General features: G+C 57.0%; 2 protein-coding genes across 5 annotated transcripts in view; one reads left to right on the top strand and one right to left on the bottom strand.

Moving 5' to 3' along the window:
• alk (ALK receptor tyrosine kinase) overlaps window positions 1-11,965 on the top strand; it is a 261,813-nt gene extending 249,848 nt beyond the window's left edge. The window contains exons 21-29 of the mRNA XM_088908651.1: window positions 900-990; window positions 1,291-1,355; window positions 2,417-2,546; window positions 3,791-3,888; window positions 4,509-4,601; window positions 5,341-5,442; window positions 5,961-6,095; window positions 6,847-6,937; window positions 8,404-11,965. Of these exons, the coding sequence (XP_088764777.1) occupies window positions 900-990; window positions 1,291-1,355; window positions 2,417-2,546; window positions 3,791-3,888; window positions 4,509-4,601; window positions 5,341-5,442; window positions 5,961-6,095; window positions 6,847-6,937; window positions 8,404-9,216 (1,618 nt within the window). The 3' untranslated portion in view covers window positions 9,217-11,965. The remainder of the gene's footprint in view (window positions 1-899; window positions 991-1,290; window positions 1,356-2,416; window positions 2,547-3,790; window positions 3,889-4,508; window positions 4,602-5,340; window positions 5,443-5,960; window positions 6,096-6,846; window positions 6,938-8,403) is intronic.
• Window positions 11,966-13,758: 1,793 nt separating this feature from the next.
• LOC148839830 (CAP-Gly domain-containing linker protein 4) overlaps window positions 13,759-27,040 on the bottom strand; it is a 25,170-nt gene continuing 11,888 nt past the window's right edge. For 2 of the 4 annotated variants that reach the window (XM_088908649.1, XM_088908646.1), the window contains exons 6-16: window positions 26,316-26,434; window positions 24,810-25,031; window positions 24,131-24,266; window positions 23,605-23,730; window positions 21,691-21,783; window positions 19,338-19,517; window positions 18,663-18,797; window positions 17,570-17,693; window positions 16,682-16,746; window positions 16,421-16,496; window positions 15,202-15,732 (exon numbers count right to left, since the gene is read on the bottom strand). In XM_088908649.1, the coding sequence (XP_088764775.1) occupies window positions 15,378-15,732; window positions 16,421-16,496; window positions 16,682-16,746; window positions 17,570-17,693; window positions 18,663-18,797; window positions 19,338-19,517; window positions 21,691-21,783; window positions 23,605-23,730; window positions 24,131-24,266; window positions 24,810-25,031; window positions 26,316-26,434 (1,631 nt within the window). In that variant the 3' untranslated portion in view covers window positions 15,202-15,377. Of the gene's footprint in view, window positions 13,861-15,201; window positions 15,733-16,420; window positions 16,497-16,681; window positions 16,747-17,569; window positions 17,694-18,662; window positions 18,798-19,337; window positions 19,518-21,690; window positions 21,784-23,604; window positions 23,731-24,130; window positions 24,267-24,809; window positions 25,032-26,315; window positions 26,435-27,040 lie in introns of those variants that run through there. The other 2 variants (XM_088908647.1, XM_088908650.1) reach the window with 2 other exon arrangements.

Genomic DNA, 27,040 nt, shown 5'->3' with positions numbered 1-27,040 from the left:
GGGGTCTGGGGCTACAGGAGGGCTCTGGGGTTGGGGGAACTTTGAAGAAGACTCTCTTCCACATCTCTGCAGTATCCTGTAGATGGTGCTTCGCAGACTCTTTGAGGGGAAGGGTATGGGTTTTTTTCAGCCCTGCAGCCCTGCCATACAGGCCCTTTTCGTGGAATGCCTTGGGGAAGGTTGACCCATGTACTTCATCTTCCATCCCTGTCTTCTGTAGCTCGTGCAGTGACACAGTTGGCTTCTCTGATAAGTGCCCTTCTTGTCCGGCAGCTGATCTCGGCTGTGGCTGTAGTTCCATTCTTCTCCCACCCACATCTGCACGATGGGCTGAGCTCTGAGGTGCCTTGGCAGTGATCTTGTACTCTTCCCCAGATCTAGGCCTCTCTATAATCATATCCCGGACTTGTATGGCATGCTCTTTTGTGTTCATTTTGAGTCTGTTGTTTGTGGGAATGTCTCTACCAGGGAGAGGGGTATTTCTAGTTACAGAAGGATTGACAACAGGTGATCCACTGATTTCTTACACAGGGGGAGTCAATCAACACACTGTGTGCGTTTCGAGGTAATGTACGGCAGCTGTGCAAATGTATTTTGTTTTGACATGATACTCAATACTTTGTGGATCAGTGCCAAAAAAACCTACTTCAGTCTATTTCAAATTCAGAATCCGCTGCAACCGAACTGTGGAAAGTGTGTTGGGGGTTGAATACTTCTTCATTGTATATAGAGCTGGTGTGGAGGCAGCTGTTTTTAATGGTTTCTTTTGGGAACATACAGAATACCTGCAGACTGTCTTTGGCTCAGACCCTCTTGTTCACTAGAGCGAGACTGGACTGCGGTACCTGAGGTCAGGGCGCTGGGCTCACGTGCTCTTGTGTCCTGTTTTGTGGGCGCAGGGGTCTGGGGCACGGTGCGTTCGGAGAGGTGTACGAGGGGCTGGCGGTGGGGATCCCTGGGGAGCCCAGTCCCATGCAGGTGGCTGTCAAGGTGAGAAAGGAGAGGTGTAGACTCCCTCAGATGCTGCCTCAGGCAGTACTCCAGCAGTCACATACCGCAGTAAGACAAACAGACAGGGCCATATTAATAATCATTTCCACACAAGGCTAACTCTTCCTCTCATGAAAGTGGAAAAAGGAGGATTAATGTTACATGTGCCATGTGACACTTGTTAGGTTTCACAAAAATAACCCATGCGTGAGTAATGTTACAATTTGTCAGCAACTTGACCTCTGTGGCAGATGTGTGGTGTTAGATTAGCCTAACTCTGCTCCTCTCTGCTGTGTTCAGACTCTACCAGAAGTGTGTTCAGAGCAAGATGAGCTGGACTTCCTCATGGAGGCACTCATTATCAGGTAAAAACTACACTGAACACTGTACACTTTCTGCACACTGTACCCACTGGACAGCTCCCAGACACACTGTACACACAGTACTCACTGGACAGTTCCCAGATACACTGTACAGTACAATATACACACACTGTACACACAGTACTCACTGGACAGTTCCCAGATACACTGTACAGTACAATATACACACTGACAGCTCAATGAAACACAGCACTGTACAATATACACACACACTGTTCACACTGCACACACTGGACAGTTCCCAGATACACTGTACTGTACAATATACACACACTGTAAACACTGACAGCTCACTGAGACACTGTACTGTACAATATAAACACACTGTACTCACTGGACAGCTCACAGAGACACTGTACTGTACAATATACACACAGTACAGCTCACTGAGACACTGTACTGTACAATATACACACACTGTTCACACTGTACACACTGACAGCTCACAGAGACACTGTACTGTACAATATACACACACTGTACACACTGGACAGCTCACAGAGACACTGTACTGTACAATATACACACACTGTTCACACTGTACATACTGACAGCTCACAGAGACACTGTACTGTACAATATACACACACTGTACATACTGACAGCTCACTGTTCACACTGTACTGTACAATATACACACACACTGTACACACTGGACAGCTCACAGAGACACTGTACTGTACAATATACACACACTGTACATACTGACAGCTCACTGTTCACACTGTACTGTACAACATACACACACACTGTACACACTGGACAGCTCACTGAGACACTGTACTGTACAATATACACACACAGTACACACTGGACAGCTCACTGTTCACACTGCACTGTACAATATACACACACTGTTCACACTGTACTGTACAATATACTGTACACCCACTGCACTCCCTCACTAGTTAATTCTATTTAGTAAATATTATTATTCTCCAACTCCTTCCTCTGCCTCTCGCTGTCCTCCTCCGTTGTCTTTCTCACTGCTTCCGCCCTGCGCGTCTGCTCTCTCCCCTCCCTCCTGGCCCCCTGCCCCTCAGCAAGTTCAGCCACCAGAACATCGTGCGCTGTATCGGGGTCAGCCTGCAGGCCCTGCCCCGCTTCATCCTGCTGGAGCTCATGGCTGGCGGAGACCTCAAGACCTTCCTGAGGGAGACGCGGCCCCGGCTGGTGAGTGCCACCCGTCCCCCCTCCGCAGAGCAGGCTGCCCGGCCAGCGTCCTCTTCCTCACGCTGCAGGAGAGAGATCGCAAGATCAGCCCAGGGCAGGGGCGTCCCGGTCGCAGGGCACGACAGCACCCAGTTTCCAGGCTCAGGCCCCGTCACTGTCCGAGCCTCCTCTCCGCTCTCAGCTGGCCCCCCTCCGCTGCCAGCCCAGCTGACTGGTTTAGTCCAATAGAGGCAGCGCGGCAGTCTCTGGCGTGTCCTAGTGCACGCAGGGGCAGGGGTCTTCGTGAATGAGCTCGCGGGACGGGGGGCAGAAATGGGATGTCAGAAGCTGGACGGTTGTGATTTATGGGGCGGGAGGCACTGCTTTGCCAGAGCTTGGGAATCCACAGAAAGCCACTAGATTTCAGATGTGGATTCTGGGATTTCTTCAGTGTGGTTACGTGTATAGCAGGCTGCTGCCTTACAGCTCCTACATCCCACATTCGGTTCTGAACACATGCTCGTGTCCTTAAATGTTGGGGTGTATGCACGGGAGTCTGTGACCTGTCTCTCTTTCTCCAGTCCTGTCCCTGTCTTGTCTCTCTCTCCCCAGTCCTGTCCCCAACCTGTCTCTCTCTCTCTCTTCACTCCTGTCCCTGACCTGTCTCTCTCTCTCTTCACTCCTGTCCCCGACCTGTCTCTCTCCACTTATGTCCCTGACCTGTCTCTCTCTCCCCAGTCCTGTCCCAGACCTGTCTCTCTCTCTCTACACTCCTGTCCCTGACCTGTCTCTCTCTCTCTCTTCATTCCTGTCCCCGACCTGCCTCTCTCTCTCCACTCAAGTCCCTGACCTGTCTCTTTCTCTCCAGTCCTGTCCCTGACCTGTCTCTCTCTCTATCTCTCTTCACTCCTGTCCCCGACCTGTCTCTCTCTCTCTCCACTCGAGTCCCTGACCTGTCTCTCTCTCCCCAGTCCTGTCCCTGACCTGACTCTCTCTCTCTCTTCACTCCTGTCCCCGACCTTTCTCTCTCTCTCCACTCGAGTCCCTGACCTGCCTCTCTCTCTCCACTCATGTCCCTGACCTGTCTCTCTCTCTCTTCACTCCTGTCCCCGACCTGTCTCTCTCTCTCTCTCTCCACTCGAGTCCCTGACCTGTCTCTCTCTCTCCACTCATGTCCCTGACCTGTCTCTCTCTCTCTTCACTCCTGTCCCCGACCTGTCTCTCTCTCTCCACTCGAGTCCCTGACCTGTCTCTCTCTCTCCCAGGATCAGCCCTCCAGTCTGTCGATGGTGGACCTGCTGAATGTTGCACGTGACATTGCTCGGGGCTGCCAGTATCTGGAGGAGAACCACTTCATCCACAGGTGAGACTGCAGCCCTGCTCCCACAGAATGAAATAACACCTGCTGCTCAGTCCTGGCTCCTCAAGGACAGGTCTTGGAGCTGACAGACTGCCAGAGGTTCACAGAGGTCCACAGGAGCCAACGTTTCCACTCCCATTCATGTTGCAGACTGCACCCTCATGAAGCCAGGATATGTGCAGTTTCAGGTTTGCAGGCATTAGACGGATGAAGAGGTGGGCTGTGGGGGAGACGGGGCAGGTCAGTGCTGACCCCCCGGTATGGGGCTGTGTGTCCTGTGAGGTGTTAAAAGACGATTGACTGGAAGGTAGAAGGAGGGCAGGTAGGAAGAGGCTGCACACACTTCCTCACTCTCTTCTGTGTGTGTTCACGGGTGTAGAATGACAGAGTGACTCTGGCAATTTGTGCTTCTACCTCCACTACCCCAGGGTCCAGGGTCCCAGCCCAGACATCTGTATGTGTGGAGCTTGCATGTTCCCCCTAGTTTTGCACCAAGTATTCTAGTTTCCTTTACAGTCCCCCCCAAAGATATGACCAGCCTATCAGCTCTCTTCAATATGGGAATGAAAGTCATCAGACAGCAAAGCCAGAACAGCTGGTGACTGATTTCCTCTTGTCTGCAGGGACATAGCCGCCAGGAACTGCCTGCTCACCTGCAAAGGCCCAGGGAGAGTGGCGAAGATCGGGGACTTTGGGATGGCCAGGGATATCTACAGGTACTGGACAACACAGAGCATCAGCACAGTGTAGCAAAGCCTCTTTCACAGCACTGCTCATCACACACACTGTCTGAATGTTTCCTGTAGCTTGAATTCAACACACATCCCCTTCACACCCAGCACTGCCCATCACACTGTCTGAATGTTTCCTGTAGCTTGAATACAGCACACATCCCCTTCACACCCACTGTCTGAATGTTCATGAAGCAACCAAAAACAAAAACAGAGCAGTAAGATTTGTTAAAACTGGGTTTTCAACAAAAGAACTCCAAAACATCATTCTCCCTCCCACCCACTAATACTATGAGACCTGTTTATCTCCAAACATTGCACTGATTAACCCCAAGTGAGAATGCATAACTATGCACCACCAATCTAATTAGTTAAACTAATTAACTAATTACCATTCGGTGTGTCCATTTACAAGCAACAGAGGTCCTTGTGCGGCCTCTACTGGCAAGTCAGTGCTATTACAACCTCTATAGACGAGATCCACATGGTGATACATTGAACCAGTCTCTGTCCGTCTCAGGGGAGGTGCATTTAAAACTGAGTTCAGGAAGCACTTTACACAAAGAGCTGTGGGGATATGGAACAAGCTAGTCCGCATGTTATTGAAGATGATACTTCAATGGGACAAAATGCTACTGGGGGTTATTTCTGTTGCACTTAGCTGGATTTTACCCTGAGTCTGGACCTGTTACCATCAAGTGCTGTCTTATGTCTGTGTCCACAGGGCCAGTTACTACAGGAAGGGAGGGCGTGCCATGCTGCCTGTGAAATGGATGCCCCCTGAGGCCTTCATGGAGGGCATCTTCACCTCCAAAACAGACACCTGGTGAGCACCCTATCCTCAGTCAGCAAGGTCCCCACTGGCCAGCTCTTGTCCAGGAGAGCCACTGTCCATACTGGTCACCTCTCCGTCACCCACCAGTCCAGCTGTGTGGAGGTCCTCTGGAATGAAGACATTAAAAAGAGGCACTTCTTTACACAAAGAGTTGTGGGAGAGTTGAACAGTGGCCCATTAGTGTCATTTAATGCAAATACCCTGACTTCTTTCAAAAAAGAGCTGGATGAGATCCTGGGATCAATTAACTACTAACTACCAAACAGATCAGATGGCCGAGGGACTGCTCTGTATTCTTAGGATACTGACATGAATCCTGCCGGACTGTGGCTCTCCAGGACTAAGGCCTCACACTGAGTTCAGCCCACCTGTTGCTCAAGACTTGGCGACATCCCTCCTTTCACCCCGAATACCGGCTGCGGTCAAGGGGTGCAGCAGGCGGGGAGGGGTGGGGCAGGGTCAGCGTTTCAGCTACAGAGATGTGTCTTTCTGCGTGTCTGGGTGTGCAGGTCGTTCGGCGTGCTCCTGTGGGAGATCTTCTCCCTGGGCTACATGCCCTACCCCAGCCGCAGCAACCAGGAGGTCCTGGAGTTTGTCACCAATGGGGGCAGGATGGACCCTCCCAAGAACTGCCCCGGGCCTGTGTGAGTACCCCAGCATGCACATGACACCACTTCAGAGTACCAGCATGCATACAGGCCCCGGGGAAGTCTGCAGGCTTATCCAAGAGAACCGACAGAACAAGACAGTGCAAGCCCCTGCTCCAGGCCAAGAAACAGGACAGACAAGCAGTCTCATTTCAGTTCACAAACAGGGGCCCAGTGTCTTCCAGTGCAAGAATTGACTCTCTATCTCAGCGTAGTGCCAGAGTGTCTCTGTGCACAGCCCGTCTCTCTATCACAGTGTAGCTCCTGTGTGTGGAGTACCTGTGTGTGTCTCTCTCTCTCTGTGTAGTGCCTGTGTGTCTCTATCTCAGCATCTGCCCATCTCTCCGTCTCTCTGCAGTGCCTGTGTGTTTCTGTGCGGTGACTGTTGGACTCCCAGTGTGCTGCCTCAGTATTTTTTTCAGACACTTCAGACATTTCTTCATTTCAACAAACCAGAGGGGACAAGTGGAAACTTAGTGCATTTAAAACTGAGAACAGGAAACACATTTATACACAAAGAGTTGTGGGAGTGTAGAACAAGCCGTCCAGGAGTGATGCCAGTACTCTGGCTTCTTTCGGGAACAGCTGGATAAGATTCTAATACAAATTATGTTCTAGTGTTCTTAAAAGCCAAAGAGGTTTGAAAAACAGAAGCTCAAGTGAGTCATTAGAACAAATGACTTTGTTTTTACACTCTGGGAGTAAGTGGAGGGCATCAGGACTTGATCATGACTCTGTGTGTCAACAGGTACCGGATCATGACCCAGAGCTGGCAGCACCAGCCAGAAGACAGGCCCAATTTCTCCACAATCCTGGAGAGGATCGACTACTGTCTACAGGTACACACAGACTACACCCTCACACATAGAGAGCACACAGTGACTGTCTACAGGTACACTCAGACTACACCCTAACACATAGAGAGCACACAGTCGCTGTCTACAGGTACACTCAGACTACACCCTCACACACAGAAAGCACAGTGACTGCCTGCAGGTACACACTCAGACTACACCCTCACACACAGAGAGCACAGTGACTGTACACAGTGACAGGTACACACTGAGACTACACCCTCACACACAGAGCACAGTGACTGCCTGCAGGTACACACTCAGACTACACCCTCACACACAGAAAGCACAGTGACTGCCTGCAGGTACACACTCAGACTACACCCTCACACACAGAGAGCACAGTGACTGTACACAGTGACAGGTACACACTGAGACTACACCCTCACACACAGAAAGCACAGTGACTGCCTGCAGGTACACACTCAGACTACACCCTCACACACAGAGCACAATGACTGTCTACAGGAACACACTCAGACTACACCCTCACACACAAAGAGCACAGTGACTGTCTGCAGGTACACACTCAGACTACACCCTCACACACAGAGAGCACAGTGACTGCCTGCAGGTACACACTCAGACTACACCCTCACACACACAGAGCACAGTGACTGTACACAGTGACAGGTACACACTCAGACTACACCCTCACACACAGAGAGCACAGTGACTGCCTGCAGGTACACACTCAGACTACACCCTCACACACAGAGAGCACAGTGACTGTACACAGTGACAGGTACACACTGAGACTACACCCTCACACACAGAGCACAGTGACTGCCTGCAGGTACACACTCAGACTACACCCTCACACACACAGAGCACAGTGACTATCTACAGGAACACACTCAGACTACACCCTCACACACGGAGAGCACAGTGACTGTACACAGTGACAGGTACACACTGAGACTACACCCTCACACAGAGAGAGCACAGTGACTGCCTGCAGGTACACACTCAGACTACACCCTCACACACAGAGAGCACAGTGACTGTCTACAGGAACACACTCAGACTACACCCTCACACACAGAAAGCACAGTGACTGCCTGCAGGTACACACTCAGACTACATCCTCACACACAGAGAGCACAGTGACTGCCTGCAGGTACACACTCAGACTACACCCTCACACACACAGAACACAGTGACTGCCTGCAGGTACACACTCAGACTACACCCTCACACACAGAGAGCACAGTGACTGTACACAGTGACAGGTACACACTGAGACTACACCCTCACACACAGAGAGCACAGTGACTGCCTGCAGGTACACACTCAGACTACACCCTCACACACAGAGAGCACAGTGACTGTACACAGTGACAGGTACACACTCAGACTACACCCTCACACACAGAGAGCACACAGGGACTGCTCCCTCATTACTGCTGCCTTCATGAGCCTCTCAGTCCTCTGCACTGTCTCCCTCTCAGGACCCGGATGTGGTGAACATGCCTCTCCCGGTGGAGTATGGCCCAGCCCCGGAGGAGGAGGAGAAGGTGCCCATGCGGCCAGAGGACCCAGGCAGCACCCCGTCCCTGCTGGTGTCTCCCCAAGCCCTGGAAGGAGGCAGTGGCCAGGAGGAGCGAGGTCGAGATGGGGGACCGTACCTGCAGCCCATCCAGCAGTCCCAGCAGTCCCAGCATGCCCAGCAGCCAGCGCCGCCCCCTCCCAGCTACAGGGAGCCTGAGGGGGGCCACGTCAACCTGGCCTTCTCCCAGGGGCAGCCCCCTGAGAGGGAGCCCCGCAACGGCAAGCACACCAGCCTGTGGAACCCCACCTACGGCTCCTGGTACCTGGAGCAGAAGCAGAGGCAGCGCGCCTGTGGGGAGGGGCAGGAGCGGGGCGGCAGGACTGTCGAGGAAGCCGCTGGGGCAGGGGCAGGGGCAGGGGCAGGGGGGCAGCAGCATCAGGCTGGCCCCTGTCGACCTCTGATGCCCCCTCCACCTCCTCCCCCACCCCCTGCCCCCCCCAACCCGCTGCTCCTGGAGCCGTCAGCCCTCCCGCCTGCGCCGCTCTTCAGACTGCGCCGCTTCCCCTGTGGCAACATCGGCTACGGCTACCAGGAGCGAGGCCTGCCCCTCGAGCCGCCCAGCAACCTCCCCCCGCCCCCCCAGAGGCCTGCCTCACTCGGCCGGACAGGCACCTCTGAGGACAGCCGACCACTGCTCGTCCCCATGGGAACCACCAGCCTGCAGGACCCTCGGCTGACCAAGGTGGACGGACACAGCGCCACTGTGTTATAACCAGGAAACACACACAGGAACACAGCACAACCATGTTGTAACACACACACACACACACACACACACACACACACACACAGTGCCACTGTGTTATAACCACGACACATACATATAGGAACACACAGCGCCACTGTGTTATAACCAGGGCACATACACACACAGGAACACACAGCGCCACTGTGTTATAACCAGGGCACATACACAGGAACACAGCACAACCATGTTATAACACACACACACACAGTGCCACTGTGTTATAACCAGGGCACATACACACACAGGAACACACAGCGCCACTGTGTTATAACCAGGGCACATACACACACAGGAACACACAGCGCCACTGTGTTATAACCAGGGCACATACACAGGAACACAGCACAACCATGTTATAACACACACACACACACACACACACACACACACACACAGTGCCACTGTGTTATAACCAGGGCACATACACACACAGGAACACACAGCGCCACTGTGTTATAACCAGAACACACACATGAAGGCACAGGCCCCGAGAGAGCCTGGCTGCACCCCAAGTGCAGATCTACCCTGAGGGTCCTCCTCCTCTGAACCCCTCCTCAGATCCCCATTCTTGACGCTCTTTGTTGTCCGTCCTCTGCTCTTCTGCCGAGAGAGCAACTCCAGCCGGTGCTAAAGGCTGCAGCTCTGGGACTGGTCCTCCTCCAACCCAGGGGACCAGAGCACTCCATCCTGTGCCCCTCATGCCCCGGACTCTAGACCCCTGATCCAGCCGTTCTGGATGTGACTCGGCCCCACAGGAGGAGGTGTCCCCTGGACAAGGACAAGGGAAACGTTTCTCAGGGGACCAGCAGGTACACACAGCGGTCATCATCGCGCACACTTCCACAGAGCACCCAGACCCCCCCAGTGCTGTGGGGGCAATCTGGGCACCCCCAGGTTACACCCCAACCCCTGCTGTTCAACATCTACCTTGCCAGGACATTGGGGCGCAGAGATGATTGCAAAACTCAAGCCGCAGGTACAGCCTGCTGCACACATAATGTTCACCACGTAGTCTGCTCGTTTATTTATTTGCTAATTTATCGTTTGTCTGGAGGCTGTGTATAATTTTTCCTGGTGTGTGATTTTTATCTCCGACGCGATGGCAGAGGTTGGTCACATGCCCCCCTCCTGCCACTGCCAGGCCTGGTCCATGTGCCACACAAAGGCCTTCTGGACCTCCTGCAGGCCACCGCTGCCAGCACTGCCCTGGTCCAGGAGTGCAGGGCGTCTCCTGCACACAGCCGGGGGATGAGCAAGGCTTGGGGGAGGGACATACCAGGGTGGAGCAGGAGGTATCAGGGCATATTGGGGTGGAGAAGGGGCAGGGGTGGGGCATATTGAGGTGGAGCAGTGGTGGGGTTGCAGGGCACACCAGGGTGGAGAGGGGGTAGAGGTGGGGCACACGGGGGTGGAGAGGGGGTAGGGTTGCAGGGCAATTTTAACACTGCCCCCCTCCTCCCTGCCACAATTGCTTCTGCTTCAGAAGTCTGTGTTCTTTTGTTATTTTGTATATTTCTACTCATCCCTCTGAGGAAAGTAAGGCTTTGCTTCGAGAACAGGAAAAGTCCACTGAGCCGCACCTCAAGCCAAGAGCGGCTCAGACACGTGCTCATGGAGAAGTGTGAACACACACACACGTGTCAGAAAACTGCAGGGCTCATGCAGGCAGGTGTGACTGTATCACACACCAGCACCCATGCATTGACACACTGTCACACCCCAGCGTTGACTGTATCCCACACCAGCATCCCAGCACCGACACACTGCAACACACCAGCATCCCAGCACTGACACACTAACAAACGGCAGCACGCTGGTCTTGACACACTGTCACATCCCAGCACTCTAGGCCAGGCACACGCCAGCTGTGCGACACACTGGCCAACATGAACACCCCATCTCTCGCAGTGAAACAGCGTGTCATTGCAGCTGGGCTCCAGGGCTCTCACTGCACGAACAGGAAGCTCTCACACACACACACACACTGGGGGCAGCCTTCAGCCTGTCTGGTGAAGATTTTTGATGAATCCAAGCTTTTCTTCAGCTCTTTGCACAGCTACCAATTTCCCATTAACCAGTGAAATGTTACAGGTACCTTGGACACTGCACGTCTTTTAACAGCTGAAAAACACGTAAATGTTCAAATTCTGCACATCTTCAGTTCAGCTGCAAATACCATGAAATGTCTGGCAGCAGGAGAGCTCAGCTGGGACAGAAAAGCAGCAGGTACTGGGGTCACAACTCCCAGCCGGCTGAAGCACTGGATTGGGGTCCGACAGCAACCGGAGCAGCCGGTCAGTTGCACAAGCCTGAGTGATGCCCTAGCCAGCGCCGTGCAGATACTTTAGTAGAGACTGTGAAACCTCTCATCTCACCAGCGTTGCACCTGGAGAAAAAGGTCAAGTCAGCCCACTGCTCAACTCCCTGCAGTCCCTCCGCTCTCGGCCGGAGGGAGATCAGAAGCCTGCAGGCCAGCCCGCTGGGAGGTTACGGGCGAGACAGTGTGGTGAGGGCTGTAAGGTCACAGGTGATCTGTCAGGTCAAAGGTCAGTCCATCACCTGCACTGATCACCTGACTTCAGCTGTATGGACAATTAGCCCCCGAGAGTAGTGCTGTGCCATATTTCCTTGCGTCTGATGATTTGACAACTCTGTACATATGTAAGATATTTGAAAAAATAAAAAGAGCTGGTATTGAATAACTAAATAAAAATGTCAGACACTTTTATGTCTTAATGGTGTAAATCCACAAGGTGCCCTCTTAAGATAGCAACGTTAAACATTAAAAACAGAACACGATTACGAAACAAACTTTCCAAACCAATATGGAAATTATGTCTCTATTCCCGTCCCACTGCACATAGCCCTCCACTTCATTTATCCTTGACTGCTTCATGCACCCCTCTAGTGGCTGAAGGGAGCCCCCAGGGGTGAAGGATGAGGTGGCACTGACACTTGCACACGATCTGAAGGAGGAACCGCTAGAGGACGTGGTTAGGACAGGGATGGGGAGCAGGGGGCGTGGCCACGCCAGGAGGGCCCAGAGGGGGCGGGGACTTCACACTACTGGAGCTGGGGGCGGGGCAAGGGGTGGGGCCTGCAGGCTGGACCCAGAGAGGTCAAAGGGCGCAGTGCGCCGAATGTCCTCCTCCAATTTGTAACCTTGTGTCTTCATGACTGAGAGGGAGTGGACCGTGACGCTCCGGGCGCTGGGACGTACTGAAGAGTCCGGGCAGACGTCTCCATCCTCTTGTCATTCCCTGGGTGGAACCATACTGTCAAGTGGGATGTCGAAAGTATTCATTACCCAGTTTCAATACAAGGTCCGACTGACAGAAGTGTCGGGTTTCCTGGCTTTTAAAGTCAAAGAAGCAGCAATATATCAAACCAGGCAAATGACAGTACTGCCATCCGTCAACAGCAATGAAAGGGATCATGTGCACAAACATAAAGCAATTAGAATAGAAATCTTTATTCTCTATTATTTTACAAAGAACCCTGTGTGCTAGATAAAAGCAGGTTTAACAGTGGCAAACAGTGACCACAGCCCTGACTGCTGAGATACAACAGCAATGATCCACCAGACAGAAAACGCACCTTCACGACAGAGCAGGGTGCACACACACACACACTCACTGGGGTAACGGGCTCCACTCAAACGTGCCAATCAGGCCCCTGGACCCTGGACCCCCTGATCTGCCTTCAATGAGCGCCCGCCTCAAGAAATCACCTGGACCACCAGGGCTCTTCAAACCCTGGGCCGGGTGACCCCAGTGTGCGCCCCCAGGGCCTCACGGTGGGCTGCAGCTCCTGCTCACCGCTCGGACCCCTGGACAACTCCTCGATTGAGCCGAGCCGTGTCTCTGTGCATCTGCTGCCAACACTCACAGTTCAGGTGACTTCTTGAGGCCTCAAGGCTCTGTGAAACACCCAAGCTAAACCTCGAGCCGAGCGTGGTGTGGGGATGAGCAAGCAGGGGAGAAATGACCCCCAGCCCAGCCAGTCTGTCCGCTGCGCTGTCTCAGCTGTCCTGCACCTGCAGCAGGCTGACCACCTCACAGACAAACTGGCGCAGACCCCACACCAGGACTGGGAGAGACCAGGAGGGCTGGCAAAGATCCAGGAAAAAAAAAACAAACTTCTAATTATTGCATTTCCTTTCAGCAGTATTGCAAGATAATGCCTTCTCACATTTGACAATCTTCAAAAGATCTAAGCCCTTCACATCTGGGCCCCTTCTGCTTCACTATGTTGTAGAGCTCTAAGACAAGCGCAGCTCATTTCAGCTGTTTTGTTACTTCCAATATCAATTAAACAATCAAGGAGCTTGCTCCAGCCACTCCCACCTCACAGTGACCTGGAGAGGCCCTGTATTGCCGTTAGCTCTGCTCTAGATTGTCACACACTCAACTCATTTGTCTGGTCATGAATTTCAACTCCACGCCTGTCACCACAGGGGGGCGCTGCTCTCCATTACATGTTGATATGACAACACAGAGTGAAGGTCCACTGCAGGTTCTTCATCTCTCCCACCCCAGGAATGGTGCCAGCCCAGCCCATCTTCATTCGAGCTCAATCAACGGGCTCATCTGTCAGCAGCACCAGAACCTGGGTGGACAGAACCAACACCACCAGTCCATGGGGATCTGAAGGGTCTGGGCTGGATCCTCACTTCGCCTTCCAGCAGGTCCGTCAGTACATACAGCGTCAAAGTGCTAGTCATCTAATGTCCACTAGGGCGGCGAGAAACACCACTCGCAAATACACTGCAAACACTGACTCACTGATGAGCAAACACACCGAAAACAAAAGCACTTGGGAACTTAGGTACTAGACATTTATATACGGACACCCGTTAGCTTAACAGCAGCAGGCTGATCGTATCCCATCAGAACAGCCTCAAGCAGGCAGAAGGCTCCTAGTGGGCAGCGCAGGGCTGCTGTGTGCTTCAAGCCTCGGGGAAGAGCTGTGTGGTCAGCCAGACCCTGGACAAGCCCCCCTGAAAGCCCTGGGCGAGTTGTGCTGTTTCTGTGCTCTGAACAGCGCCTCCTGCTGTGGTTCAGACAGCACCTTTAATTGCTTAATTCAACTGAATTGCTCGAAACCCGATGACAGAAGGCGGGGGGTCATTCGGATCAGTGGCAGGGCGCCGAGACCCCGGCCCGTAGCGCCTGGGCGTGTCAGAGTGGGGGTGACACAGCTGCCCCTCCTCCTAGACTGTCTCTCAAACCCCAGGGGCGATAGGGGCTCAGACTGGGAGGAAGGGCTTGCCAGCGGGTTACTGAGGGCGCAGAGGGCAGGGGCAGGAGGAGCCCAGCTCGCTGTGCTACGGACTGTGGGCCCTGGCCAGACAGCGCCCCCTACTGGCCGTCCCCCACCAGGACCACTGCAGAGCTGCAGGAGGCTCCGGCTGATTTTAACAGACAATGTTAACGAAGCCCCCAGTGCTGTGTGGAATATAGCCTCCTCGGCCCCTCTGGCACGATTTAAGGAATCTGCCCGGACCAGGCAGCAGGCTGGCACCAGGCTGGTTCAGGGCTGCGAGCTGAACCCAGTTAACAGCCTGGGAGGAAGGAAGCTCACACCTGGGAGCTCGGAGCAGAAACACCGTGGCCAGATAGAAAGACCACCACCGACACGGTGGACATGACTGGGAACAGGCTGGCGGAACGTGTTTTTCTCTGGTTGCTGTCCTGTAGCTTCTGGGCCTATTCTGCAAGGGGCTCCTGTTAAAAGCTGCCAGCTGAAACACAATGGCGTGTGAAGGACAGGTCAAAGGTCACTGGTCCAGCGCAATCCCACTGGCAGGATTGAAATGCCCCCCCTCAATGCTCTCCTATAGGCACAGCTCTCCCTGGGACAGCCTGGCAGCGCCACTCCCAGACCACCAGACCAACGCTGCTGTGCACTGACCTGCCCACCTGCAGGAAACCCCCAGGCCCGTGCAGTGGGGGTGTGTCCTAGTCTGGGGCTGAGTGCCCTGTGACCTGACCTCAGGCTGGCATCGCTGCAGTGCAGTGTGGGAAAGAGCAGAGCTGCGAGATCACGTCAGAGAGTGTCCCCCAACACACGGGGCAGGAAGTGGTCTGCTCCTGCATCTGCCCTGCCCCTCTCCCTCACCCTCTCTAGCTGCCCTCGTCCACAAGCTTGGCGCCGTTGATGCCCCTGTAGGTGACCCGGCTGGGCCGCACCAGTACCCCGTGACCGGGTCGGCAGCTGAAGTAGCGCCGGTCTCCCACCGAGCCGTCGTTCTTGCCCTTCGGGGCGCGCAGCTCCAGTCCCAGCCACAGCCCGGGGGCGAAGTCCGCGGGCCCCAGGTAACGGACGGTGCCCATCTCGTTGGCGCTGGTCAGGAGGACCGTCATGCCCAGGTGCAGCTTGACGGCGCCATCCGAGCCGGGGGTCCCCACGCCGGAGCCCCCGGCAGCCTTGCCAGTGCTGGCGGTGCTCCAGCTGCGCCGCAGGCCCGGCGGGCGAGTCCTGGTGGGACAGACGGAGAACCCGGGTCAGAACTGGCACCGCACAGCTGCACAGCCTCATTACAAAGACCAGCTTCCCACAATGCACTGCAGGTGCCCTACAACACTTCCAAACTGCCCCACAAGCTTCACCGTGAGCATCTGAGTCAGGCCCCACTTGAACTGAACTTTGCCAGTCACACAGTTTGCCAGTATACAGGACACAGAAACACAGGAAGCACACACAGGGAAACTCAAAACAGCGCAGTTTCCCAGCACTTTCAAACTGTCCTATGCAAAGTATCAGTTTTCACCATAAGCATCTGTGTCAGGCCCTACATGATATCGGAGGCCGAGCTTTGCCGTTCAAGGCAGGTCAGAACCTGACAGGACACAGATGCACAGGCAGCAGAGACAGGGGAACTGAAACACGACAGCAGACAGGATCAGATAGCCAGCGCCTTGCAGAAGACTGTATCTGAAAGGGATCTTCCTGAAAGGGCAGGACACTTCCGCAAGGTGGTGAGCACGCAGGATAGGGAATCTCAGAGAGGAAACACGATGCAGAAGACATGCAACCAAGCAGCCGCCCTCGGCACTGTGAAACAGCAAGGGCTACTCCTTCCTATGACTCATGCAGACATGTACGTGCAGAGAGACAAAACACACCCACACGAGGACAGACAAGGGCGCAGCTGAGCTCTGGTCACCTGCTGACCGGGCTCCTGCGGCTGGCCTCCCTCTGGGCAGTGAGGGCGGACGAGGTGCTCAGGCTCCGGCGCATTCCTGGGAGACAGACAGGAGCAGAGACGGGGCGGGAGTTAGTCTTTATGCAGGAGCTGTGGCCTGACCAGGCCTGTTATTCTGTGCCAGTGTTGAGCGTCTTTCTGGGGCGTCAGGTGTGTGGCCTGGAGGTCCTGGCAGGTATGGCAGTGTGGGACGACAGACAGCAGGTGCTCAGAGAGCCTCACCTGGGAAGGTGTGGTTGAGCCGAGCAGCCGAGAGCTCTGACAGGGAGTCCAGAGAGCCGTGGATCCTGTGAATAACAGACAGCACTGTCACCAGAGCACCGCAGGCACACACACTGTCCTGCTCGGAGCAGAGAGACAGCCCATCATACCCCTACAGCACCACCCTCCTGCTCCGCCTGCAGGAGACACGGGGACTGAACAGGGCTGCCCTCTCTCCTATTCCTGCAGGAGACACAGGGACTGAACAGGGTGTCCTCTCTCCTATTCCTGCAGGAGACATGGGGACTGAACAGGGCTGCCCTCTCTCCTATTCCTGCAGGAGACACGGGGACTGAACAGGGTGTCCTCTCTCCTATTCCTGCAGGAGACACGGGGACTGAACAGGGTGTCCTCTCTCCTATTCCTGCAGGAGACACGGGGACTGGACAGGGCTTCCCTCTCTCCTATTCCTGCAGGAGACACGGGGACTGGACCGAGCTGCCCTCTCTCCTATTCCTGCAGGAGACACAAGGACTGGACCGAGAGAATACAGGAAAATGGAGGGACAGAGAGGGGAACAGTGAGAGGCTAGGGTGACACTGGAGAGGATGTGAGAGTGGAAGGTCCCTGCAACTACACAACACAACCATGAACCTACAGAAATACCAGTCGAACCGACCTGGTATCCCACCAAACAAGTCACACAGGCACTGCCCCATCTCCAGTACTGAACTAGCGCCCACTCCCTCAACCCCCCAGGAAAACCCTCTGGAAGCAGCAGCACTTGCCCAGCATGCAGACGGAGGCCCAGGTACCGCCCCAACACTGCAGGCACTGCTGGCCCACTCCAGCATCGAGTGCCCCCAGGCCCCCACCACACCCCCGCCCAGCCAGAGCACAGAAACTCACCGCTGCACCCGGGAGGGAGGGGCGAAGACGCCGTGCTTGGGAGGGCAGCTGAAGTACTGCACCCCCCCCACTGAGCCGTCGTTCTTCCCACTGGGCTTGTCCAGCTCGATGCCCAGCCACAGCCCTGCGGGACAGACAGGCAGGCAGGGGCACATGGAGAGGAGCACAGCAAGAGAGGGTCTCGGTCACGGGGAATCTCTCTGGACCGGACCGGACCGGACCGGACCAGGAGTACCTCAGTTCTAGTAAATCTCTCCAGCACGCACTGCAAATACCTTGGTAACACACTCTCTCACGAGTACACTGTGAGGACCTCAGTCATAGAGGGAGAGTATCTCATGAGTACACTGTGAATACTTCAGTCAGAGTGCGAGTATCTCAGGAGCAGAGTGAGTACTTCAGTGTTAGAGTGAGAGTATCTCATGAGTACACTGTGAATACTTCAGTCAGAGTGCGAGTATCTCAGGAGCAGAGTGAGTACTTCAGTGTTAGAGGGAGAGTATCTCATGAGTACACTGTGAATACTTCAGTCAGAGTGCAAGCATCTCAGGAGCAGAGTGAGTACTTCAGTGTTAGAGGGAGAGTATCTCATGAGAACACTGTGAATACTTCAGTCAGAGTGCGAGTATCTCAGGAGCAGAGTGAGTACTTCAGTGTTAGAGTGAGAGTATCTCATGAGTACACTGCGAATACTTCAGTCATAGCAGTTAGTTCAGGAGTACAATGTGAGTAGTTCAGTCAGAGTGTAAGTATCTTATGGAGTAGTGTGCAATTATCTCATGAGTACACTATGAGTCCTTTAGTCATAGAGAGTAAATAGTTCAGGAGTATACTGTGAGTACTTTCATAGGGCGCGAGTATCTCAGGAGCAGGGCGTAAGACTCTCAGGAGTACGCTGCGAGTACTTCTGTCATAGGGCGCGAGTATCTCAGGAGTACACTGTGAGTATTTTATTCATAGGATGTGAGTATCTCAGGAGCAGGGCGCGAGACTCTCAGGAGTACTTCAGTACTGTAAGTACTTCAGTCACAGAGCGTGAGTATCTGAGGAGCAGGGTGCGAGTATCTCAGCTATAGTGGCGAGGCAGACTGACCTGGAGCGAAGCTGGTCTTGCCGCAGAACCGCACCACGCCAGTCCTCTGCCCCACCACCAGCACTCGCTCCCCCAGCTGCACCTCCGGCTCCTCCGACACCACGCTGCTCACAGACGGAGTCCGGGGCCCGGGACCTGGGGGACACATCACCAGAACAGAGTGCTGAGCCTCAACGAAGGGAGATTAGAGACAGAGGCCTGAAACAGTGGCTCAACAGCTGAACCGTGCGGTCGTTCAGGGCCACAGTGACCCAGTGCAGGGCGAGAGTGACCCTGTGGTGTGTGGGACACAGTGCAGGGCGACAGTGACCCAGTGGTGTGTGGGACACAGTGCAGGGCGAGAGTGACCCTGTGGTGTGTGGGACACAGTGCAGGGCGACAGTGACCCAGTGGTGTGTGGGACACAGTGCAGGGCGACAGTGACCCAGTGGTGTGTGGGACACAGTGCAGGGCGACAGTGACCCAGGGGTGTGTGGGACACAGTGCAGGGCGACAGTGACCCAGGGGTGTGTGGGACACAGTGCAGGGCGACAGTGACCCAGCGCAGGGTGGGACACAGTGCAGGGCAACAGTGACCCAGCGCAGGGTGGGACACAGTGCAGGGCAACAGTGACCCAGGGGTATGTGGGACCCAGCGCAGGGCGACAGTGACCCAGTGCAGGGTGGGTACGGTACCGGCGGAGGTCCGGGCAGAAGAGGGCGTTGCTGTCTTGGCGATGGAGTGGGCTCTCTCTCTCCTGGGGCGGGCGGGAGGGCGCTGCCGTGGGGCTGGACGGGGACGGCCGTGGGGCGGGGTTTTAGAGTCCAGAGACGAGGAGGAGGAGGAGCGGCTGGAGGCGTGGAGAGAGGAAGACCCTGGGACAGGAGAGAGAGGAGAGACTTTCAGACAGGTGGAGAGACCGGCGCAGCAGTCCAGGGCTGAGAGCACAAGCACAGGCCCGCGCGCTGAGACAGCAAGGGACACGCTCTGCAGAGCGCCCCGTTAAAGCAAAGCAAACACCCCAGCGTGCTGAAGGGACAGCAGGTCCCACGGAAGCCGGCTGGGTGACGGGAACCTCTGGCTTGAGCGGGCGGCACTAGGATTCTCAGGGAAGCTCAGGGGCTGGATTAGGAGAGGTGGGGGCAGAGTCTGCTCTCCGGGAGCAGGAGCAGTGCCAGACGTCAAGACCGCCATTTCAGACACACCCCGACATCTCCGAGGGCAAAGCACTGCAGCCTTTAGGCAGCACGGCGAGGGGCAGTTAGAGCGGGCCCTGGCCGAGGAGCGAGGGGCAGTTAGAGCGAGGGGCAGTTAGAGCGGGCCCTGGCCGAGGAGCGAGGGGCAGTTAGAGCGGGGGGCAGTTAGAGCGGGGCCCTGGCCGAGGAGCGAGGGGCAGTTAGAGCGAGGGGCAGTTAGAGCGGGGCCCTGGCCGAGGAGCGAGGGGCAGTTAGAGCGAGGGGCAGTTAGAGCGGGGCCCTGGCCGAGGAGCGAGGGGCAGTTAGAGCGGGGGGCAGTCAGAGCAAGGGGCAGTCAGAGCGGGGCCTGGCCGAGGAGCGAGGGGCAGTTAGAGCGGGGCCTGGCCGAGGAGCGAGGGGCAGTTAGAGCGGGGGGTAGTTAGAGCGGGGCCCTCTCCGAGGAGCGAGGGGCAGTTAGAGCGAGGGGCAGTTAGAGCGGGCCCTGGCCGAGGAGCGAGGGGCAGTTAGAGCGGGCCCTGGCCGAGGAGCGAGGGGCAGTTAGAGCGAGGGGCAGTTAGAGCGGGGCCCTGGCCGAGGAGCGAGGGGCAGTTAGAGCGAGGGGCAGTTAGAGCGGGCCCTGGCCGAGGAGCGAGGGGCAGTTAGAGCGGGCCCTGGCCGAGGAGCGAGGGGCAGTTAGAGCGAGGGGCAGTTAGAGTGGGGCCCTGGCCGAGGAGCGGGGGGCAGTTAGAGCGGGGGGCAGTTAGAGCGGGGCCTGGCCGAGGAGCGAGGGGCAGTTAGAGCGAGGGGCAGTTAGAGCGGGGCCCTGGCCGAGGAGCGAGGGGCAGTTAGAGCGGGGCCCTGGCCGAGGAGCGAGGGGCAGTTAGAGCGAGGGGCAGTTAGAGTGGGGCCTGGCCGAGGAGTGAGGGGCAGTTAGAGCGGGGCCTGGCCGAGCAGTGAGGGGCAGTTAGAGTGGGGCCCTGGCCGAGGAGCAAGGGGCAGTTAGAGCGAGGGGCAGTTAGAGTGGGGCCTGACCGAGGAGCGAGGGGCAGTTAGAGCGGGCCCTGGCCGAGGAGCGAGGGGCAGTTAGAGCGGGGGGCAGTTAGAGCGGGGCCTGGCCGAGGAGCGAGGGGCAGTTAGAGTGGGGCCCTGGCCGAGGAGCAAGGGGCAGTTAGAGCGAGGGGCAGTTAGAGCGGGGCCCTGGCCGAGGAGCAAGGGGCAGTTAGAGTGGGGCCCTGGCCGAGGAGCGAGGGGCAGTTAGAGCGAGGGGCAGTTCGAGTGGGGCCTGGCCGAGGAGCGAGGGGAAGTTAGAGCGGGGCCCTGGCCGAGGAGCGAGGGGCAGTTAGAGCGAGGGGAAGTTAGAGCGGGGCCCTGGCCGAGGAGCGAGGGGCAGTTAGAGCGAGGGGAAGTTAGAGCGGGCCCTGGCCGAGGAGCGAGGGGCAGTTAGAGCGAGGGGAAGTTAGAGCGGGCCCTGGCCGAGGAGCGAGGGGCAGTTAGAGCGAGGGGAAGTTAGAGCGGGCCCTGGCCGAGGAGCGAGGGGCAGTTAGAGCGGGGGGCAGTTAGAGCGGGGCCTGGCCGAGGAGCGAGGGGCAGTTAGAGCGAGGGGCAGTCAGAGCGGGGTCCTGGCCGAGGAGCGAGGGGCGGTTAGAGTGGGGCCTGGCCGAGGAGCGAGGGGCAGTTAGAGTGGGGCCCTGGCCGAGGAGCAAGGGGCAGTTAGAGCGAGGGGCAGTTAGAGTGGGGCCTGGCCGAGGAGCGAGGGGCAGTTAGAGCGGGGCCTGGCCGAGGAGCGAGGGGCAGTTAGAGCGGGGGGCAGTTAGAGCGGGGGGCAGTTAGAGCGGGGCCCTGGCCGAGGAGCGGGGGGCAGTCAGAGCCATACCTGGATGTGCCTCACAGGGCTGGTCTGCCCCCAAGGGGGGCGCGGGGCTGTCTATCGGTGGCGCCCTCTGGTGTTTGACAGGTGGGCCTCTAGCTGTGGTGTGGCCCCAGAACACAGAAGCAGGAAGAGCCGTGAGAGGAGCTGGCACCCTGTACCTGGACCTCATGCAGACACACAAGACCGCTGGCAGTGAGGAGCTCCTCACCCTGACAATCACTCACACTGGAGCAGCAGCGGGGCTCCGCGCCGCAGTGCAGGACGCCCCAGTCACCCCTCACCGACACACGGCTCTGCGCCGCAGTGCAGGACACCCCAGCCACCCCTCACCGACACACAGCTCCGCGCCGCAGTGCAGGACACCCCAGCCACCCCTCACTGACACACAGCTCCGCGCCGCAGTGCGAGACGCCCCAGTCACCCCTCACCGACACACAGCTCCGCGCCGCAGTGCGAGACGCCCCAGTCACCCCTCACCGACACACAGCTCCGCGCCGCAGTGCAGGACACCCCAGCCACCCCTCACCGACACACAGCTCCGCGCCGCAGTGCAGGACACCCCAGTCACCCCTCACCGACACACAGCTCCGCGCCGCAGTGCAGGACACCCCAGTCACCCCTCACCGACACTACTGGCTCCGCGCCGCAGTGCAGGACACCCCAGTCACCCCCTCACCGACACACAGCTCCGCACCGCAGTGCGAGACACCCCAGTCACCCCTCACCGACACACAGCTCCGCGCCGCAGTGCGAGACACCCCAGTCACCCCTCACCGACACACAGCTCCGCGCCGCAGTGCAGGACACCCCAGTCACCCCTCACTGACACACGGCTCCGCGCCGCAGTGTGAGACACCCCAGTCACCCCTCACCGACACACAGCTCCGCGCCGCAGTGCGGGACACCCCAGTCACCCCTCACCGAAACACGGCTCCGCGCCGCAGTGCGAGACACCCCAGTCGCCCCCTCACCGACACACAGCTCCGCACCGCAGTGCGAGACACCCCAGTCACCCCTCACCGACACTACTGGCTCCGCGCCGCAGTGCAGGACACCCCAGTCACCCCTCACCGACACACAGCTCCGCACCGCAGTGCGAGACACCCCAGTCACCCCTCACCGACACACAGCTCCGCGCCGCAGTGCAGGACACCCCAGTCACCCCTCACCGACACACAGCTCCGCGCCGCAGTGCAGGACACCCCAATCACCCCTCACCGACACACAGCTCCGCGCCGCAGTGCAGGACACCCCAGTCACCCCTCACCGACACACGGCTCCGCGCCGCAGTGTGAGACACCCCAGTCACCCCTCACCGACACACTGCTCCGCGCCGCAGTGCAGGACACCCCAGTCACCCCTCACCGACACACTGCTCCGCGCCGCAGTGCAGGACACCCCAGTCACCCCTCACTGACACACAGCTCCGCACCGCAGTGCAGGACACCCCAGTCACCCCTCACTGACACACAGCTCCGCGCCGCAGTGCAGGACACCCCAGTCACCCCTCACCGACACACGGCTCTGCGCCGCAGTGTGAGACACCCCAGTCACCCCTCACCGACACACAGCTCCGCGCCGCAGTGTGAGACGCCCCAGTCACCCCTCACCGACACACAGCTCCGCGCCGCAGTGTGAGACGCCCCAGTCACCCCTCACCGACACACAGCTCCGCGCCGCAGTGCAGGACACCCCAGTCACCCCTCACTGACACACAGCTCCGCGCCGCAGTGTGAGACGCCCCAGTCACCCCTCACCGACACACAGCTCCGCGCCGCAGTGCAGGACACCCCAGTCACCCCTCACCGACACACAGCTCCGCGCCGCAGTGCGAGACACCCCAGTCACTGACATGTCCAGCTCTGCACAGTCCTCGGTGATGCGAGGACAGAGACTCCCCTCAGGCCCCTGGCTCACCTGTGTTGATCTTGGCAGTGACGTGCGACAGGTCCAGCCTCCCTGACCGCAGAGGCGTGGAGCTGCGAGGGGTCGCCCTGCGGCGCTCTGAGGCCTTGCCGATCTTCGACAGGGGAGCAAAGATCCCTGGGGCAAGAGGTCAGAGGTCAGCCAGGGTTGACATGGGCTCCTACCCCTACCCACCAAGGCCCTGCTTCCTCTTCAGCTCTGTGTGGTGTGGTGCATGTTTCTCACTAATTGACCACTATATGCTGTGAATAATTAAAAACAAACAGGAGGAGTAAGAAAGGAGCTTCCTGGCTAGCATGAATCAAACAGCTTGACCTCCCTCCTGCACAGAACCGTAGCCCAGCCCTACAGGAATCTAGAACAGCAAACACTGCCTAGATCAGTGGGTCAGCTTTAATAACCGGCTGTCCAGAGGACACAGGGAACAAGCCCTGATCCTGCCCATTTCAGACTAACACAGAGGACAGCAGCACAGAGACAACACTGGGAAGTGGACGGGTTCTGGTAGTTCTGGTACCGTGTTTGGGCTGACAGCTGAAGTACTGGACCCCACCAACTGAGCCGTCATTCTTCCCTTCCGGGTCATCCAGCTCCACCCCGGCCCACTGCCCGCTGGCAAACTCCGTCCCGCCGCAGAAACGCAGCGTGCCAACCTGCACAGACAGAGGAGCACGGGGTCAGGCCCGAGCGCCCAGGTGCAGACGGGAGAAGTCTGGCCACTAACACTCCGACGCTGGAGTGCTCCAGATCCGAGACACGGCTCTCCACTGAGCTGAAGTCACAAGGCCCTACACACGTCCACACTGTCCCCCACCCACCTGCTGGAGAGCCCCCTCCTTCCGGGAGAGAAGCCTAGAGCCCTGTACCCCAGGGCTCCCCAGACCCCCAGTCCTCCAGCTCCCTGTACCCCAGGGCTCGCCAGACCCCCAGTCCTTCAGCTTCAGGTCCTCAGGACTCCCCAGACCCCCAGTCCTCCAGCTCCCAGTCCCCAAGGCTGCCCAGACCCCAGGGCTCCTCAGACCACCAGTCCCCTCCACCCCCGTCTCCAGGGCTCCACAACCCTCAGCAGACCCCCAGTCCTCTGACTCCCAGCCCCCGGTCTGCAGGCCCCAGTCTGCCCCAGCATGACTGCAGGATGAGCAGCACGAGGCTCTGTCAGAGCGGGCACCGCGCCCAGACCCTTCTGTCCCTCGCACCTTCTGGCCAGCGATGACCACCCGGTCCCCCAGGCGCAGCCCCAGCGCGGACAGCAGGCTCCTGGTCCTGTCGGGCTGCGGCGAGGCGAGGCTGGCCTCCTGAGGCAGGGCCTCCTGCAGCAGCTGCCTCAGCTCCTTGGCCAGAGCTGCAGCGTCGGCCATCTCCAGGGGCATGTCCAGCGGCTCGGGCACCACGTCCACCGGGCACTGCCCGCGCTCGTTCTGACAGGGGGAGAGAGAAGGCACCCGTCACCAGCCGACACACGAGCCAGAGTCCGACTGCTGCCTCCAGCACCGCAGCCCTGCTCTCAGCCTGCAGGCAGCACCGCTACACCCACACGCGACAGCTTCGTCATCGTCATCATCAGCACCGTCATGCAACGGCTTCATCATCGTCATCATCATCAGCGCTGTCATGCAACGGCTTCATCATCGTCATCATCATCAGCGCTGTCATGCAACGCCTTCGTCATCGTCCTCAGTGCTGTCATGCAACGGCTTCGTCATCGTCCTCAGTGCTGTTCTTCCTCATCTTCGACAACAGGAATAACCAGGTATCTCGACACACGCAGAACGACACCCCAGTCTCCCCCCACTGACACTACAGAGGCTTACTGCTGGAATCAAGTACTGTTCTTTTGGGGTGACTGTATCTCGCTGTCTAAGCAAAGCAGAGTGAGGTCTGTAATCCAGTCCACCACAACAAATTATCTCACCTATCCCATCAAAGCTCATCCGCCCTGTCTACGTGTAACAGGCTCCACGCAGAAGCACTGTGTCTGACTGAAGGCTGCAGCTCTGTGCTGCCCTCCAGTGCTCACACTCTGAAAGTGCAGCTGCAGAGGAAAACAAGCAGCACCTGGTTGATGATTTTCAGACCCCAGAGAACTGCAGTTATGATACATCACTGTTTATCTCACGGTGTGTGGGAAATTTAAATAAAGCGCTGTTCTGATCTAAACTGCCACAAGCATCTGTGTCAAGCATCTGCCTTAAACACAGAGATTCAAACTTAAAACAATAATTCCGAATCACCCACTAGAAATAACCTCATTCATTCTCTTCAAGAATGCATTTATTTTCACAGGAGCGTAACATTCCAATAGAAAGGTCTTCCTCAAGTCATTTGTCATTTTTATAGAGTAATAGGAGGGTGGAACAAGCTTTCCAGGTGATACCCAGGGGGTTGAAGCTGACACCCTGGTTTCTCTCAACAAACAGCTGGATGAGAACCTGGGATTTAATTAACTACTAATTACAACAGGGGCCAGATGGGCCACATGGTTTCCTTTTGCTTGTAAACCCGTATTTGTTAACAGAGCTGAAATGTCCACATTGTCTCACAGTAAAGCCACTCCCCTCCTACCTCCTGCCTTCATGAGCGAATGTGTGAGACTCTGCAGTTTGCAGAAGACCACGCTGTGCTGAGTGTGTTGGTGCGTGCTCTGTTTTGTGCCCGGTGCTCTCCTGGCAGAGAGCGCAGTGATGCCCCCATGCCCCTCTCACCCGGAAGGCAGGGTTGGCGCCGAGCTCCAGCAGGCACCTGACAGCTGACACACACAGGTTGGAGGCGGCGATGTGCAGAGGCGTGCCGAAGTCGAAATCGCTGCAGGTGGCATCCACCTCTGTGACAGCACAGACAGGGGTCAGGGGTCAGGGGTCAGGGGTGAGGTCGACATCATGAAAGTAGGGTTCCACTGCGTGGCACTCAGAACTCAGCTGCTTATATTGCTGGGAGAAGGTATTTAAAGTGTACTTACAGCCTTTGCCAGAACCGGGAGCTCAATAATGCACTGCAGCATGTGTATGTAGCATGTATGCGTGTTCTGCAGTACCTGTGCATGCATCTCGGCCCATGACGTGGTCTGCAGTGCCTATGTGTGTGTTCCACGTTGCCTGTCAGGGTTAGGGCTGGTGTGTGTGTGTGTGTGTGTGTGTGTGTGTGTGTGTTCCACGTTGCCTGTCAGGGTAAGGGCTGGTGTGCTTGTGTGTGTGTGTTCTATGTTGCCTGTCAGGGTTAGGGCTGGTGTGCGTGTGTGTGTGTGTGTTCCACGTTGCCTGTCAGGGTTAGGGCTGGTGTGCGTGTGTGTGTGTGTGTTCCACGTTGCCTGTCAGGGTTAGGGCTGGTGTGCGTGTGTGTGTGTGTTGTATGTTGCCTGTCAGGGTTAGGGCTGGTGTGCTTGTGTGTGTGTGTTCCACGTTGCCTGTCAGGGTTAGGGCTGGTGTGCGTG

The sequence above is a fragment of the Atractosteus spatula genome, chromosome 2, assembly GCF_055471065.1.
Source record: "Atractosteus spatula isolate fAtrSpa1 chromosome 2, fAtrSpa1.hap1, whole genome shotgun sequence".
NCBI lineage: Eukaryota > Metazoa > Chordata > Actinopteri > Semionotiformes > Lepisosteidae > Atractosteus > Atractosteus spatula.
The sequence above is the reverse complement of the archived record's forward strand: the minus strand, read 5'-3'. Positions and strand labels throughout refer to the sequence as shown.